The sequence below is a fragment of the Humulus lupulus genome, chromosome X (assembly GCF_963169125.1).
Source record: "Humulus lupulus chromosome X, drHumLupu1.1, whole genome shotgun sequence".
Classification (NCBI taxonomy): domain Eukaryota; kingdom Viridiplantae; phylum Streptophyta; class Magnoliopsida; order Rosales; family Cannabaceae; genus Humulus; species Humulus lupulus.
Genome location: NC_084802.1, coordinates 198,364,179 through 198,382,751, shown reverse-complemented (window position 1 = coordinate 198,382,751; position 18,573 = coordinate 198,364,179). Strand labels below are relative to the sequence as shown.

The 18,573-nt window shown below is 37.1% G+C and overlaps 2 protein-coding genes across 2 annotated transcripts; one reads left to right on the top strand and one right to left on the bottom strand.

Moving 5' to 3' along the window:
• Nucleotides 1-5,885: 5,885 nt before the first annotated feature.
• LOC133804826 (low-temperature-induced cysteine proteinase) lies at nucleotides 5,886-8,477 on the top strand. The gene is made up of 5 exons (XM_062242947.1): nucleotides 5,886-6,437; nucleotides 7,001-7,236; nucleotides 7,326-7,466; nucleotides 7,555-7,986; nucleotides 8,164-8,477. The coding sequence occupies exons 1-5, from the start codon at nucleotides 6,002-6,004 to the stop codon at nucleotides 8,260-8,262; spliced, it is 1,344 nt and encodes a 447-aa protein (XP_062098931.1). The 5' UTR covers nucleotides 5,886-6,001; the 3' UTR covers nucleotides 8,263-8,477.
• An 8,804-nt stretch (nucleotides 8,478-17,281) lies between these two features.
• On the bottom strand, nucleotides 17,282-18,573 carry LOC133804827 (uncharacterized). Its single transcript, XM_062242948.1, has one exon. It carries the CDS (start codon nucleotides 18,460-18,462, stop codon nucleotides 17,569-17,571), a length of 894 nt encoding a protein of 297 aa, XP_062098932.1. The 5' UTR covers nucleotides 18,463-18,573; the 3' UTR covers nucleotides 17,282-17,568.

The following is an 18,573-nucleotide window of genomic DNA, read 5'->3' as shown; positions in this document are numbered from 1 at the left end:
AATTGTGACCAATGAAACCGTTTCTGATGGTTCGGTTAAACCAGGCTGCTCAACTTTAATGGTTTGGCCATTGTTTCTAACTTTCCAAAACCAATTAAGCTATATCGGACCGTGATTTTTTCTAAAAACATAATTTTTATAAACGAGGGTGGAAGGGTTTGAACCCTTACACTTAAGTTAATATAAATTCTACCCAACCATCCAAGGCAAACAATTTAATTGTTAAGAACATGTTTTTAGTAGTATTTAATACATGCACAAGTTTCCAAACTACTAAGAAAAGAGAAATGTAATGTCTCACATTATTTAGAAAGTAAGCATTTCTTTTTCTCTGTTCTATAAAATGATTCAAAATACTTACACTTATACCAACAAAGACAATAAGCTTCTTGAACACTTTTATTGTCTTAAAAGTAAAACTAAAATTATTATTATTTAAATATAATTGTTTAGTTGATTATTTTATAATAAAAAAAGTTTAAAATGTTAATAATTTGGTTATATGGTTATAACCGAACCAAACCGCACAAAACTGTTTATTTATGGTTTTGTTCGGTTTAGTTTTTTGTTTTTAATGGTTTGGTTTTTCATTTTGAAAAAACCGCATGAGCGGTTTGGTTTCAAAATTCTTCTAAACCGCACCAAACCAAACCATATACACCCCTAATTTGGCTTAAGGGATTCACAAAAGAATTGGGGTTAAACTCAAATGATACATATATCAGTTTATTGTGACAATCAAAGTGCATTGCATCTCATGAAAAATCCAATGTTTCATGAAAGGTCAAAGCACATTGACATCAAGCTTCATTTTATTAGAGATATTGTTGCGGGCAAAGAAGATAAGCACATAAGACAACCCTGTAAATTTGCTCACTAAGGTGGTACACAAGCAAATTTTAGTCATTGTCTAAATCTGATTCACATTGAAACATGTTGAGCAGCCTCAAACTTTGAGGCATTTTTCATTGGAATTGTTACAAGCATTATGGCTTCCAGATTTATCAAAAATTCAAGTAGTTCAATCAAGGTGGAAATTGTTGTGAGTGATTGAGACTACTTGAATAGTTGGCAAGTTCTTATTGGTTCATTGGTTTAAATGCAAATTAAATTGGCTAAGGGGGTTGTTTAGGTATACACTATAAATTACTCAACCTTAGACATTTAGACAGAGATATTCTCTCAAGTTTTAGATTTCAGTACTTAGTTTTCTCTCTAGAAATTTAGTCAAGTTTCTGTACTGTTTAAAATTTGAGTTTCAATTCAGTTTTGTAAAGTTATTGTTGGTTGTTACTTTGAAGATTGAGCAATAAAGAAGAATGTATGGTGCTTGTTTCCCCGTGGACGTAAACACCCTCAAAGAGTGTTGAACCACGTAATCTTGTGTTGTTCTTCATTTACATTACAATTAAGTTTTTCTATTTCAATATTTCTATTTCTGTTTAAGTTCTCATTTTATTGATTCAATCCAATTAGATCTATTATTTTGTGTGATTGAACTAATCACAACATTTTTGTTAGGCTATAAACAAAATGAAGTTGCTATTCTTATGTTCTAAAAACAAAATATTTTGCAAAATTAACAAAGCTAACAAAGAAAGTCCAGAATCTAGCACGAGCATCAACCTACTATTTCTCGTCTCTCATTGAACACCCACATAAGTGCTTGGGACAAAATACTAAGTTAAATTTAATTCAACACTAAAATCTATATGTTGTGTATATTTGTTCATTATTATATACTTGTTTATAAAAAAATTAAATATATTTTTTGTTTTAAATTTTAATTTATATTTCAAGTTTAAGACATACTTGAATCTCTTAATTTTTATGTAATCTTAATTCGTGAAGGTTTTGTAATTTTATAAAACATAGAATTATTGTCTAAATTATTTAGGGAAATGTCACATATTATGTAACATCCCAAATTTGCTAATAATGCTTAGTGCCTAGATTAGCGTGCCAGGATATCATAAATAGATTAATATGTGGATTTCATTGAATATATGTGTGATTGTATGAATTGTATGATAATATGACTATTTATGCATGCTTATGTGCATTAAATGTGATTGTGGGCCCCTTTTGGTGAAAAATTGTATTTTTGTAATTTTTACCCATTGAGGGTATAATTGTAAATTATATGTGCTTTGTGAGTGAGACCACATTATTATGTGGATATATTTGAGATGTGTGACACGAGGTGATCCTTGTAAGCAATTTGGCAGAAAAGTCACAACAAGGAGTTATACCTGGCTCGGGGTGAGCCTAGGAGTATTTTAGTAATTTGGTGAGTTACTGGTGATATTAGAGTATGAGTTATAATTGGGGGGGAAATATTAGTGTTTGGAAGATCAGTGGGATTAATTGGGAATCTTAAGTGGAATTTGAGGTTTAGCGGGAAAATGGTGGCAAATGACGATTTTGCCCTTGGGGGCATTATAGAGCAAGGTTTAGGCTAGGGGTGTTATGGTCTTTTCCCTAGCCTTGGATTACCTTAGTTACCAGAGTTCTATAGAAGCTAAGGAAAGAAAATCATAAACAACACTTCGCTCAGTCCATTCTCTCTCTCTCTCTCTCTCTCTCTCGTAGTGTTTGGGGGGAGTTTTTGAATTTTGAGGAGAATAGGCTTGGAAATCTAACGAGCTTGGAGCTAGGATTAGTTTAAAGGCATCTTAGGGTCAAAATTCACAGCTAAGGTATGGAATCGTACTTTGTTTTTTGGTGAAATTGTGTTATGGTTTAAGTTTGGTTGAGTTTTAAACTTTAGCTTGGGTTTTGAGTTTTGGTAAGAGTTTGGCTTGGTTTTTGGGGTATAAATGTTGCTTATGTTGTGTTAGTAAGAGTTCTAGGCTCAGTTGAGGACTTTGGGGCAATTTTGGGACTATTTTTGGAGGTTTTGGTTCAAAGAAAATGGTTGGAAAGTGTTGGAAATTTTGTTGCGCCACGACACTGTTCTTGGTGCGACGCGACCTTCATGAACTTAGAGGTTGAGGCGGTTCTCTAAATCACCTTGGCGTCTGGTGGGCTGCACCGCGGCGAGTGTCCAAAGAGATAGCCTGGGGGCTCTCTGACTTATAGAGTGTCGTGCCCCTTAGGAAGGGGCACCGCAACTCAAATGGGGGAAATTAGCCAAATAGGATTTTTTAGTACGGGAACTCAAACCTAAAGGCTCGGAAATGATTCTACTACCCGATTTAGTAGAATTCGAGGTCCTAGAGGCTAGGAATCAATCTTGAAGCTTTTGATTGGTTTAGTTCTTGATGATTATCCGTTATTATGTTGTGACTAGGATATACCGTTAGGCTGGGGAGAAAAGGATCGCACTCAGGGTCGCCATACGCTATCTGCTCGGGACTTGAGGTAAGAAAACTACACCCAGGTTGTGATTAGGGCTTGAGCCCCGGTTATTAAGTATGACTATAATCATATTTTCGAATATTTGTTTAAACGTGAATAGATGTGTTATGTACGAACTGTTTAGTGGATTGAATGTGATTGAAGAACTCGGCCTTAGGGCGGTGGTCGGCATAAGCATGTGGAATGCAGCCCGTTATGGCGGAGCCATTTTGGAAGTGCGATATGCACTCATTTGATCCTATGGTCATGTAATTGAGTTGAATACCTGCTTGAGTATGTTTATTACTACTAAGCTTGCTATTTGTGATATGTTGATTATCTGTATCTATTTATTTAAGTTTTCTTGCTGGGCCTCGGCTCACGGGTGCTACATGGTGCAAGTAAGGGCAAGGAGAAGTTGAACCAACAATGAGTTGGAGAGCTTAAGGAGCGGCGTGTACATAGGCAGCCTACTTGACCGCCACGATCGAGACTTCTTTTGGAAAGCTAGGGTTTAATGGTTTTGCTGCTTAGGACGGATGTTATGTACTTCGTTTATTTTCCTTGTATCAACTTTTAAACTTCTCTTTTCTTTGGGATCCCATATTTATGTACTAAATCTTTTAATGAAAGTAGCCAATGTTTAACCAAAAACTTTATACCAAATTTTATCTAACCTTAACTACATGTTTTAGTTCAAATGACTCGCTTAGCGAGTTAAGCACAATTTTAACACACATAGTGTAATGGTCCTAGTTTAGTAGGGTGTTACATATTGTGCATAATAATACCTACTAATTATTATATATGCTCCCATAACTATCTATCCCCAAAATATGTCATTTTATAATGATTGGAAATAATTGCCCCTCCCATTAACATCCTTCATTTCTCTCTCTAAAACTATCTCTAAAACTCTCTCATTCTCTTCCACGATGGCACCACCACAACAACTACCTCAAGGCGGCAGAACTTCACCACTCCACGCTACCGCTGCCATTAACATTGTGATCTCCATTGAAGCCACCAACATCCACCATTGATGACCCCACCTCCACCAACATGAATCATCGAAATTGTATGTTCTACATACAAGTTTTAAGATTTTACATGATTTAATCTTGTAGATCTCGAAAAAATTACCAAAATAAAAAAAAATCATCTAAAACGGACATTTGAGTTAAAAGATATGAACCTCCAAAGTTTTCGTCAAATTTAAGCACAAAGCATCGATATTGTATCGAAAAAGCATCATTTTGGGAAAAAATCAAGTTTTTATGATTGCATCGCAAGAGCATCGAAACAACATCGATTTTGCATAAAAAAAACATTATCTTGGCAAACAAAAAAAACAATCAAGTTTTCATGATTGGATCGCAAGAGCATCGAAACAATATCAATTTTGCATCGAAAAAACATCATTTTGGCAAAAAAATAAATAAATCAAGTTTTCATGATTGCATTGCAAGAGCATCGAAACAACATCAATTTTGCATCGAAAAAGCATCGTTTTAGCCAAAAATCAAGTTTTCATGATTGCATCGTTTGATTTTTGGCCAAAACGATTTTTTTCGATGCAAAATCAATGCTATTTCGAAGCTCTTGCGATGCAATCATGAAAACTTGATTTTTTTTTGCCAAAATGATGCTTTTTCGAGGTGTTGTTTCGATGTTCTTGCGATCCAATCATGAAAAATTGATTTTTTTTTTGCCAAAACAATGTGTTTTAGATGCAAAATCGATGCTCTTGCGATACAATTATGAAAACTTGATTTTTTGGTCAAAACGATATATTTTCGATGCAAAATCAATGCAATATCGATATTGTTTCGATGCTCTTACTATGTAATCATGCAAATTTGATTTTTGGTCAAAACGATATTTTTTCGACGCAATATTGATGCTCTGCGCTAAAATTTGACGAAAACTTTGGAAGTTCATATCTTTTCACTCAAATGTCCGTTTCAGATGATTTTTTTTTAATTTTGGTATTTGTTTTAGATCTACTATAATAGATCATGTAAAATTTTAAAATTTGTATGTAGAACATACAATTTCGATGATTCATGTTGGTGGAGGTGGGGTAGCCCATGGTGGATGTTGGTGGCTTCAATTGAGAAGACGAAGTTAATGGCACTGGCAACGTGGAGTGGTTGTGTTGGTGCCATATTGGAAGAGAATGGGAGAGGGGTTGAGAGAGTTTGAGAGATAGTTTTAGAGAGAGAAATGAAGAATATTAATAGGATGGGAAATTGAGTCCAATAAATAAAAAAAAGACATATTTTGGGGATAAATAGTTATAGAGCATATATAATAATTAGTAGGTATTAGTATGCATTGCATGGGATATTTAACATTATTTATTTATTTATTTTAAATAAGGTCATTATGAGATAGGTTGTAATCCGCACATGTTCAAACCAAATGATGTTAACTAAAATGGAAAGTAGCAATGGAAAAGTTAAAAAGGCAAAAGCTTTTCACTAATTTCCTATGTTTTTCAACGGTCATACCCTATTTTAGGAGCCTGGGTCGGACCAGAGGATTCCAGTCTTACAGATAAACCCAACAAAGCCAAGTTGTAGAGTCTTATGTGGTTCTCCACAATCTTAGATACCAAAAACCAATCAACAGTCAAAGACGAACCCCCAAAAAAATCTCAATGAAAATCCTCTGTTTCTTTTTGCTCTCTCTTCTTATTCACTCCCGCCTTTCTCTTTCTTCTTCCTCTTCTTCTTCTTCGCCTTCTCTCTCTACATCCCAACTCTTCGAGTCTTGGTGTGAGAAACATGGTAAATCATACTCTTCAGAGGAAGAAAGGCTTTACAGGCTTCGTGTGTTTGAGGACAATATGGCCTTCGTTAGCAAACACAATCAAATGCCCAATTCTTCTTATACCCTTTCTCTAAATGCCTTTGCTGATCTAACCCACCACGAGTTTAAGGCCTCTCGTTTAGGCTTTTCTCCTTTTCTCAGCTCTCAGCCTAGACCGAGTTCAACCTCAGAGACTGAGACCCTTCAAGTGAGGGACATCCCTGCTTCGCTGGATTGGAGAAAGAAAGGGGCTGTCACCAATGTAAAAGATCAAGCCAGTTGTGGTATGCAATTATTTGTGTTTTGATAATCTTTTTATAGTATTAATACACTTCATATCTGTGGTCTTCAAGATCCAATTCCTAGAATCTAGTCTTTGTGAAAAATTTCGCTCTTTTTTTTCTTCTTCTTTTTTCCTAGCTTTGTTTGCATAAAACTGTTCTGTCGTTTTATATGCAATATTGCTTGAAACTTTTGGCTTTGTATGTATTTTCGTAACATGGTGGTTTGATTTTTCGACTGAATAGTTCTTAATTACTGAAGTGCTAACTAGTGGATCAGAGATCCCAACTATAATATTGTGATTCGGTATGCAAATTCTCTAAACTCAAACTGATTTGGGCATCTTGTTCTTAGGGATTTATTTGTAAGCCTAAAGCGAAAGAGTAAATTTTTGTCAGTTAAAGAATGTTTCTATTTTGAAACAATTTACTCAAGTGTATGCTCTCACCTGGTAATTTATCCTCGTTGCACTAAATATCATAAGATGTTAAATTTTTTTGACAAACTCTCCCAAGGTTGTGACTGTAACAATGAATGATGTGAACGTTACTTCCCAATGGTGTAGGTGCTTGCTGGTCTTTCTCAGCAACAGGTGCTATTGAAGGTATCAATAAGATTGTAACCGGATCTCTAGTGAGTCTCTCTGAACAAGAGTTAGTTGATTGTGACAGAAGTTTCAACAATGGCTGTAATGGTGGGCTCATGGACTATGCTTTTCAATTTGTAATCGATAACCATGGAATCGACACTGAAGAAGACTACCCTTACGAACGTCGGGAAACTACCTGCAATAAGGCAAAGGTTAGGACAAGTTTTCTGCTCTCAAGCTCTTGTGTCATAATCATATTTACTCTAATCAATTCTTTACAATTTGGTATCCTATGCTGCAGTTAAAAAGACATGTTGTGACAATTGATGGCTATACTGATGTGGCCCCAAGCAATGAGAAGCAGCTACTACAAGCTGTGGCAGCTCAACCAGTGAGCGTAGGCATATGCGGTAGCGAGAGAGCTTTTCAGCTTTACTCCAAGGTTTGTTTCCAAAGGTGGTCAATAGATCAGGTGGATACATCAAACAACCATTATAGTTTGACGATTTTCTAGTTGTTTGATTTGGCAGGGGATTTTTAAAGGCCCTTGTTCAACCTCTTTGGACCATGCTGTGTTAATCGTGGGATACGACTCACAAAATGGAGTGGACTATTGGATTGTCAAGAACTCGTGGGGAAGACAATGGGGAATGGATGGCTATATCCACATAGAGCGTAACAATGGGAATTCTCAAGGAATCTGTGGTATTAACATGCTAGCTTCATACCCGACGAAGACTAGCCCCAACCCGCCTCCATCGCCCGCGCCAGGTCCTACTAAGTGTGATCTGTTCTCTCGGTGTGGAGAGGGAGAAACCTGCTGTTGCGCTCATCGCTTCATTGGGATATGCTTGTCCTGGAAGTGCTGTGGCCTTAACTCTGCTGTTTGCTGTGAAGACCATCTTCACTGTTGCCCCCACGATTATCCCGTTTGCGATATTCAAAGGAATCAATGCATCAAGGTATGTATTATATTTATATTTGTTGGTATCTCATCTTTGATTTTTCATTGGTGGCTTTATTATTGCTGGAGTATATATTGTTATATCAACCTGATTTTTCTTTATAAATTCAATACATGATCTTGGCTTTGTTGTGTTGTGTAAAGAACTGAGCGAGCTATCACATATTGGTTGCAGAGTAATACTGCTAGTAACTCTACGGAAGCACTTGAACACAGAAGCAACTTTGCGAAGCCAGCTCGGTGGGGATCCCTTGTTGAAGGTTGGATTCTCTAAAGTCTCTCCCTTGCTAATGGTGAGAATATTCTATGTGCTATGTTGTAGAATCTTTATCTTCCAAAACTAAAAAATGGCAATATTTATTATGTATATTGCATTAAAACAAATGATTTATACATTAGACCATTGTAGTGTAACAGTCGAAATTTCTGAGCCATGTACTAGAGTAATAAATAATGTAATTTTCTTTATAGATAATACATTTTACACATTTTTGGAATGGTTTCCAACAGGTTTCATATGCACGCGTATCTAGAGATATAATTTTTGTCGCACATGTATAGAGCTGTCAATTTTTATCATGACATGATACGATTTGAAAACATAATATAAATATATTTGATTAGGGTTGAGCGTCGGTCGGTTTGGGCAGTTTTTTCATATTATTAAATTCAGAATTGGGTTTTTGGTTCGGATTGGTGCGACCCAAAAACCGACCGACCAAACCAATTAAATAAAAAAATCGACCGTTTTAGCCTGCGATTTGGTTGGTTAAACTGACCAAACCGAAGTTCTTTTTTTTTTTTTAAAAATTTCCATAATTTTTTAGAAAGTTTTAATTAAAAAAAAGACTAAAAAATTTGGATTATTGGAATCTATTTTTGTGCTTTTTTAAAACATAACACGAATTTTTCAAGTCGACCAAACAATGATGGTTTACGTCGTTAATGATTTTTTCGGTGTTCGGTTTAATTAATTTTGGTGTTCTGAAAGTCAATGGACTCGGTTTTTCAGATTTTATGCTTAGCCTTACATTTGATGACGTATTTAATTTTCGCGTCCACTAGTTTATAACTTGTATAATAAATAGGATGTTTTCAAGGCAACCCACTAAACCTGAAAACTAAAAACAACCTGCCTAACTCGTTTTAAGAAAATAATAATTTAAAACATATTTTTATATTTGATCATTTCTATAACTTTCAAAGTAAAAGAATAATTGTTGACGTGACAATTCGCCAACGACAAGAATTAGAGAAGATTAAAAGAGAAACGAAGAACTTATTATTTGAATGGAGAACTTGCAAAAACTCGAGTTCTTTTAGACTTACAAATGGGTAGGGTTTTGGCTTGTGCCCCAAATGTTCTTTTACTTACAAATGATCCTCCCTGTCCTATTCATAAGCAGCAATGGGTGAATATTATTCGTTAATTACATTATTAGGCTCTAAATCACGATCAAGTAGGTTAAACCTTGTTACAATATAGGTTTGTTTGGCCTTTACACGCAAAAACTCTTAGCTAAGTAAAGATATGACACAAATAATTCATGGTAAAATGTCATATTTTAACAGTATTAAGTTTAGGGGAATGATCAAAAAGGTAGTGGCAATCCTTCTACTACTTCCACGCATGATCTGGTCTCACAGTTAGGGCAACTATCAGACCATTACGTCAGAAGTAGGTGGGCACACGTGTCATATTGTTAGCTTAGTCGTGGGTCCCACTTTCGTAAAATGCAAGATCTTATCGTTCAAATTCGAGTAAGTGACTCCCAAGGGTCTTCTTGGGAAGCCTACAACACGAAGGGCCTCTCGGAAGCCATCCAGACGCGAGAAACCCCTTGGTGACATGTCCTAAACTTTGGAAAAATATAATATGAACACTAAGGACTAACTTATCTCACCCATTAGTGATATTTGTGTTGCATTTGCATTGTTTTTATACTATGCACGTGCCTTTGTGTGGTAGATTTTATACATTTTATATAATTATGTTTAATCGTGTCATATGATAAGTTTAATTGTGTGTAAACATGTTGTGTTTGTGTCAAATTGTGTATTAAAGCTCGTTGTGTTTGTGTTTAGGTCATATAACACGTATATTTAAAAACTTGTGTCCCGTGTTAACTAAAATTTTCAAAACATTTAGTTTAATAATCGTGGCAAGTTCATGTAATAATTGTGGCGTTTTCATGTTTGTCGATCCAACTAAGACACGAAATCAAGAATTGCCCAGCCTAGACGAATATATACACAAATTATCTCCAAATCCAATATAATGGCACACACCTCCTGACTAGGTTTTGTTGAGATAGTTGCTGCAGAAATAAAAATGAACGAAATTACCGAATAATAATTTGGGTTGAGTCGCGGACTATGTCGCTCTCTTTAAGACGTTCGCGGCACTGCCCAAAAATGTGCAAGCAGACTATCAGCTCCGTCATCCCCAGGATAAAACAGCCCAGTCAATACTGTATCGGACTTCCACTGCACCGTAGAGAACCGTCGTTTATCACACCCTTAATAATGCTACTGCTCGGAATCGATAAAAATCAGTGCAATTTTTTTCAGATCGAAAAATATTGAGAGAGTATATTTCTGAAAAGTAATCGCCCTATTTTAAAGAAAAGGTGGATCTTTATTAACGGGAAAAAAACGTTTTATTAAACGTGGGAGAGGAAGTTGGATTCCTGAAAAAACTGAAGAGAAAAAGTCTTCAGTTTTACCAAAAATTAATCACATTTTTATTAAATAAAAAATACTTAATAAATAAATTTTTTCAAAAAATAATAAGGTGTACACCACACCAACCAACCAGCCAGCTCAGCTCAATTGGACGAACGGCGGCGGCGGCGCGCGCGCGCGTGTGTGGTGGTCAGATGAGCCTTTGTGTGACTCCTCCCTCTTCCACAAAAGTGGATACCCCTTGGGGCACAACCCCAATGCTCAAGTCCACTATCTATATACCCTTACAAAGGAGTATTCTAAAATAATGTGGGACTCTTCCTCTAGGGAGTCATTAAAGCACTTTTTCTATTTTTTTTAACAATTCATACTTATATAGATAAGTTCCAACAATCCCTCACTTGAATTATTTAAAAAATATTTTTCATCGAGCAGTAACCTAAGAACAATAAGATTGAGAATAAACAAAGATATCTTTCGACTTGAACCTTTGCATAGTGAATGCAATTTAGAATATACTAGAGTGACACGTAGTCTTGAACTCTATCTCTAACATTGCACCACGCACAATCTTTCTAGGGTGTAGTCCAAAAGCTCGTGTTTTAATGGCCATGCACATCTATCCCAGTATAGTGAATGCTCTAGAAATTTGCCCAAAATTTCATAGGAAGCGGCTCCACTTCCGCATTCACGTAGGTGAGTCTATCAAGAGTACTCATGTAGCTCGGTACTCCACTCCACATAGAGTATAGATCTCATTAAGAGTTTCTATTAACTCATCCTTATGTCGCTTCAGGAATTCATGCTTCAAGTTAACTTTAAGTAATAACATGATCTATCTCATATCACATCATAATTTGTTATTACCCATTGAACTTATTTCTTGGGATCTCCAGTCTATAGGTCGGGTTACCATCACGTGTGATTCATCATTCTAAGGGCAATAGTCTCATTCCTTTTGATGTTTTAAGGACTTTCTCTCTAGCTAATCCTTTCGTCAAAGGATCAGCTAAATTTTCATCAGTGCGTATATGATCCACTCTTACAGCTCTAGTAGAGAGGAACTCTCTAACAGTACTGTGCTTACGTCGTATCTGACGTCTTTTACTGTTGTAATAACGGTTCTAAATTTTTGCAATAGCTGCGGTACTATCATAATGGATCAACACAGCTGGTATCGGTTTTTCCTATAAAGGGATCTCAGCTAGCAGGCCTCTCAATCATCCTACTTCTTCACTAGCAGTAGCTAGTGCTATCATTTCTGAATCCATTGTAGATTGAGCTAGAATAGTCTGTTTTTTAGACTTCCATGAAATAGCTCTACCAGCTATGCTAAAAATATAGCCGCTGGTCGCCTTGGAGTCATCTGACAAGGTGTTCCAATCAGCATCGCTGTATCCTTCAAGGACAGCGGTAAACTTATGATAATGCAATCCAAGGTTCATAGTTCTCTAAAGGTACCTCATGACCCTTTCTATAGCATGCCAATGCTCAACACTAGGTCTACTAGTAAACCTGCACAGTAGTCCCACAACATAGGCAATGTTGGGTCTAGTACAATCAGTGGCATACCTAAGACTGCCAATGATGCTCGCATACTCTGTTTGTTTTACACCATCACCAGTGTTCTTAAATAGCTTTACACTAGGATCATAGGGTGCACACGCAGGTTTACAGTTAAAGTAATTGTATTTCTTTAAAATCTTCTCAATGTAATGAGATTGATCCAAAGAAATTCCATTTTCAGACCTAGTGATCTTTATACCAAGGATCACATTCGCTTCTCCTAGATCTTTCATGTCAAAGTTTTCACATAGCACAGATTTCACATCATTTATGACATGCAAGTTCGAACAAAAAATAAGCAAGTCATCCACATATAAACATATGATGGTGCAAATGTCATTCTCAGATTTATAATAAATGCATTTGTCACTTTCATTCACTTTAAAACCATGTGAGATAACTAGATTGTCAAACTTTTCATGCCATTGCTTAGGTGCCTGTTTCAAACCATATAAAGATTTATCTAATTTGCACACTTTATGTTCTTGACCATGGATCACAAATCCCTCAGGTTGGTCCATGTAAATCTCTTCTTCTAATTCACCATTTAAAAAAGCAGTTTTAACATCCATTTGGTGCACAACAAGGTCATGTAAAGAAGCTAAAGCAATAAGCACACGAATAGATGTTATTCTTGTGACAGGTGAGTATGTGTCAAAGAAATCTACATTTTCTCTCTGTCTAAAACCTTTGGCAACAAGACGTGCCTTGTACTTATCAATAGTACCATCAGGTTTCAATTTCTTTTTCAGAATCCATTTACATCCTATTGTCTTACATCCTGGAGGCAAATCAACTAAATGCCCGGTTTTGTTAGACTCAAGAGAGTCCATTTCATCATTAATGGCTTCTTGTCACAGGTCAGCATCTAATGAGGTCAAAGCTTCTTGGAGGTTCGAAGGATCCTCCTCTAAAGTATATGCACAAAAATCAGAACCAAAGTCTTTAGAGACTCTAGCTCTTTTACTTCTTCTAGGTTCAGTTTCATTCCCCTCATGATGCTCAATGTCCCTAATCACAGGCATGTTACTAGATGATGAACCCCCACTATTTCTCAATTTAAATGGAAATCTATGTTCATAAAAATCAGCATCATTTGATTCCAAAATAACATGGTCTTTCAAATCAAAAAATCGATATGTTTTTGTTACACCCGGATTTCGAGCTATATTAATTATGACCTCGAAAGTTGGATTCGCAAATCAGTGGACTCATAAGGTTGGAAACATGCTCCAGGATTGTATGTCGAGCTTGCAGGATATAGACGACCTCGAGTATGGTGACCTCGAAGTATTCATGATCTCGGAAGATAGCTCCGGGAACACACTCATCTTCAGGGATGACTTCGGATCAGGGGTCCCGAGCTCAACGCACGTACGATCTCGAAAGCCATGTGGCCTCGGGAGATGTTTCTAGCTCGATAGATGACGGGAAACCTGGGAGGCTAAAGCCTTAGAGATACGCGATAACCACCTTGAATATCTACAAATGTTATAAATATGAGATGTAATCCTCATTTATTATTGTAAATCCCCTAGAATCGTGGGATATTATTTGGTCAGTTATACGTCTCCTGGTCTTCAGGGGACGTTTTCTTTTATATCTGATTATAGGCATTTAAAGCCATAAATGTTATTTATACAAAAAGAGTAACTACACAAAATATGTGGGATAGTATTCTTTAGCCTTCTCTATAAATAGAGAAGCCATGCACCATTGTAAATGACCGAAATTCTGATCCTTGAGAGAAAACTCTGGAGAATTCATTCTTGAAGAATTCCTAGAGATAATCTTGAGTTTAATAACAAAGACTCGTGGACTAGGCAGATTTAACTGCTGAACCACGTAAAAATCGTGTGTTTACATTGTTTTATTTCAATTGGCCATTTTCAGTTATTGTTTACGTGCTTTTCTTTCACTGTTTGACGAAAAACGGCGTCAACAGCTTTACTATTAACACCATAGCCAATAAACACACATTCATATGCTCTACTAGCCAATTTTATCCTTTTAGGATCAAAAATTCTAACATATGCCAAACAACCCCAAGTTTTAAAATAAGAGATGTTTGGTTGTCTATTTTTCAAGATTTCATAAGGAGAAATTTTGCTTTTAGATTTTGGAACTTTATTAAGCACATAGCATATAGTCAATAATATTTCTCCCCACCAATAAGATGCAGCACCAGAATTAAGCAAAATAGCAACAATTGATTCAGTAAAAGTTCTATTCTTCCTTTCGGCTTTGCCATTCATTTCAGGTGAGTATGGTGCAGGTTTTTCATGTATAATTCCATGTAAGTTATAAAAATCAACAAACATGCTAGAATCATATTCAGTGCCTCTATCACTACGAAATCTCTTTATCTTTCTATTAAATTGATTTTCAATTTCAGTCACAAAAGATTTAAACATATCAAGAGCATCACTTTTATTTTTCATTAAGTACACATATGTAAAATCAAATCAGTCATCAATAAAAGTAATAAAATAACGTTTTCCATTTCTGGTCAACGTTCCATCAAGTTCACAGATATCATAATGAATTAAATCTAGAGGCTCAGTTTCTCTAGTCACAGATTTATGCGGTGTTTTTGTGATCTTAGCTTGGCTACAATAGTCACATTTTTCAAAATCATTTAAAGATAATTTAGGAATTAAGCCTAAACTACTCATATTCTTGATTATGTGCTTGTTAACATGACAGAGTCTAGCATGCCAAGTACTAAAATTACACAACATATAAGCAGAATCATTCACTTTATTAACATCAACATTCAATTCAAACATTCCCCCAGTTGCATACCCTTTCCCTACAAATATCTCATTCTTAGTTAAAGTAAACAAATCAGCCCCTATAGTCTGTGTAAACCCCGCCTTGTTGAGAAGGTAGCCCGAGACCAGATTCTTTCTCATCTCTGGAGTGTGCATGACTTCCTTAAGAATCACAGTTCTTCCAAAGGTAAGCTTTAATTCCACATCTCCAATACCAGCAACAATCGTAGTGTGTGAATCTCCCATCAACACTTTCTTATCCTCAGTAGCAGCAGTATATGTCTTAGACATATTTCGATCATAGCAAACATGGCGAGAAGCACCAGTGTCTACCCACCACCCTTCTGATCCACCAACAAGGTTGATCTCAGATATCATAGCCGTGAAAGGCTCTTCAGTTGTCAGGTTAGCCTGCGGAGCAGAGCTTGGCCTGTTCCTGCACTTGCGTACAATATGACCTGGTCTGTTGCAAACAAAGCACAGAAATGGAGCAGGTTCATTCTTATTCTTATTCTTCTTCTTCTTCTTCTTCTTCTTATTATTACTATTATTATTAGGGGGTGTTGCTGCTGTCTGTTTTGGTTCATTTGATGGTTCCAATTCTGATTATTGTTCCGAGGTTGATTGTTGCGGTTTGAGTTCTGCTTTCGATTCTGATTCTTGAAGTTTTTCCCATTGGGTTTCAGAACCACAATGGACTTTTTGTTAGTGTTGTTGTTGCTGGATACAACAAGCACTTCTTCTTTCTGGTCTTGTTTACGAGCTTCCTCCTCAATACGAAGGCGAGTGATCAGACTTTCTAGTGAAAATTCTTTTGTTCTGTGCCTGAGAAATTTTTTAAAATCTTTCCACGCAGGGGGCAGTTTGTCAATAATCACAGCAACTTGAAATTGTTCATCTAAAGACATACCTTCAGAAGTAATTTCATGAGCGATTTTCTGAAGTTCATGAGATTGTGCTTCCACTGACTTGTCATCGGTCATCTGAAATTTGAGGTAGCGACTGACAGCGTACTTCTTGGTTCCAGCCTCTTCAGTGTCATACTTCTTTCGCAGTGCGTCCCAGATTTCCTTTGCATTTTTGTCAGAATTATAATAATCATACAAGTCATTAGATAAACCATTGAGAATGAAATTTTTGCATAAAAAATCATTTTCGACCCAAGCCTCTAATGCCTTAGTTTGTTTGTCTTTTTCATCGTTGTCATCTTTTTCAGAGACAATAGGCTTATCAGTAGTCAGAGCAGTGTTAACTTTTTTCATTGTGAGAAAAAATAACATCTTCTGTTTCCATCTTTTAAAATGGTACCCTCGAAACGAAATGGTTTATTTATGTCAACAACGCCAGAGTTATCATGGGTAGTCATGACAGAAACTTAATCGTCTTAAAATTGTTGAGATAGTTAATGGAGAAATAAAAATGAACGAAATTACCAAATAATAATCTGGGTTGAGTCGCTGACTAGGTCGCTCTCTTTAAGACATTCGCGGTACTGCCTAGAAATGTGCAAGCAGACTATCAGCCCCGTCGTCCCCAGGATAAAACAACCCAGTCAATACTGTATCAGACCTCCACTACACCGTAGAGAACCGTCGTTTACTGCACCCTTAATAATGCTACTACTCGGAATCAATAAAACTCAGCGCAATTTTTTTCAGATCGAAAAATATTGAGTATATTTCTAAAACGTAATTGCCCTATTTTAAAGAAAAGGTGGATCTTTATTAACGGGAAAAAAACGTTTTATTAAAACGTGAGAGAGGAAACCAAAAATTAATTACGTTTTTATGAAATAAAAAAAAAACTTAATAAATAAATTTTTTCAAAAAATAATAAGGTGCACACCACACCAACCAACCCAGCTCGATCGAACAGCCGGCGGCGCGCGTGTGGTGGTCAAGTGAGCCTTTGTGTGACTCCTCCCTCTCCTAAAAAAGTGGGTACCCCTTGGGCACAACCCCAATGCTCAAGACCCGTATCAATATAAGTATTCTAAAACAATGTGGAAGTCATTAATGCACCTTTTCTATTTTTTTTAACCATTCATACTTATATAGATAAGTTCCAACAGGTTTATATACCCTTGCCCTTGTTCTGGTTTCTGAAATTTATCACCGTTGTCATTGAAAGTAAAACCCTTTTCTCAACTTGAAGTATGGAACTCATATTGATCAGTATTTGCATATCATTATCATTAAGGAAATAGCAAATCCGATCAACATATAATTATTCCCTATTAACAAAGGCTTAAACAGAACTTGTGGAATATGCATAAAGTAACATTCCCAATTGGCTTTCCAACTGTGTCACTTTTCATTGAGTATATGAAAAATATTTTAATTCTAGAAACAAAGATGGAGTCATAGAGTCAAGCCAAATCATATTACACATCAAAATGTACACCTTTCCCTCCCAAGTGTAAAGCTCCTCAATTAATAACACCACTCAAACTCCCCCTTCTTTGCTTCCTGCTCTGCTTCCATTGACGTTTATGTATACTATATCAAATTAATCTAACCTGAAACGTGGCGTGGTGCGGTGTTCCGCCGTTAAAATCACGTCGAAGGGAAGACGTCCTTAACGGCCGAAGCCGCCGTTAAGTAGTTGAGAGTGTTCCTCAAGGTCTCTTTCTCCCTCTTCAGCCTGGTAGCCGTGTCCTCCAATTCGAGCAAGGCTTGCTGCTCTCTAGGGGCGCCCTCGAAGGTGCTCCCAACAAAAAACGAAAACGGCGTCGGAAAAAGGTTCCTCCTCAGGTCCTGAACCTCCTTCTCCGGCTTCCCACCTAACCGGTTCGACAGCCGAATCACGTCCTTCATATACGACTCCACCTCGTTCGCCAGCGAATCCAGATCCTCCTCGCCGTCCGGAGATGGCCTGTCCTCCAGCCATGTCACCTCCGCCACCAGATAGGGTTTCGTACGGACTATGTTGGTGATTCGGAATCGCTCCTGGCCTTTACAGATTAAGAAGAATCGGTCGTCCACGAGTCGCTCGTGCTTCACAACCTCGCCGACGCAGCCAACGTCGGATGTTCCCGATACAGCGTCGGAGTATATTACGCCGAATCGGAGGTCGGTCTGGAGCAGAGTGTGCATCATCATACGGTAACGAAACTCGAAGATCTGTAAAGGGAGAATGGCCCCGGGGAAGAGGACCAAGGGTAAAGGAAAGAGTGGGAGCTCAACCACATCGTCCGACTTGGGGGAGTTCGTGTAGTGCCTCTCCGGGAAGGACGATGAGGAGCAACGGAGGCCGTTGGGTTTCCGACGGCGGCGGAGGAGGAAGGAGGATTTGAATATGGAGTTAGGGTTTAAGGAAGAGGAAAGAGCATTGGGGTTTAAGGTGGGTTTGTGGTGGGTAAAAGAAGAAGACGAAGGTGAAGGAATGAGTTGGGGAAGAGCCATTTCTGAGCTTATAGAAAGCATTTTAGAGAGAGAAAGAGAGTGCATATAGCTACAAACCCATATATGTTTCAATCTCCATTCCCACTTCCCTTTTCCCCTCTATCTCTAAATCATATCTGGCCTTTCTCTCTCTAAAAAATCTGGTGGCTTTCAGGG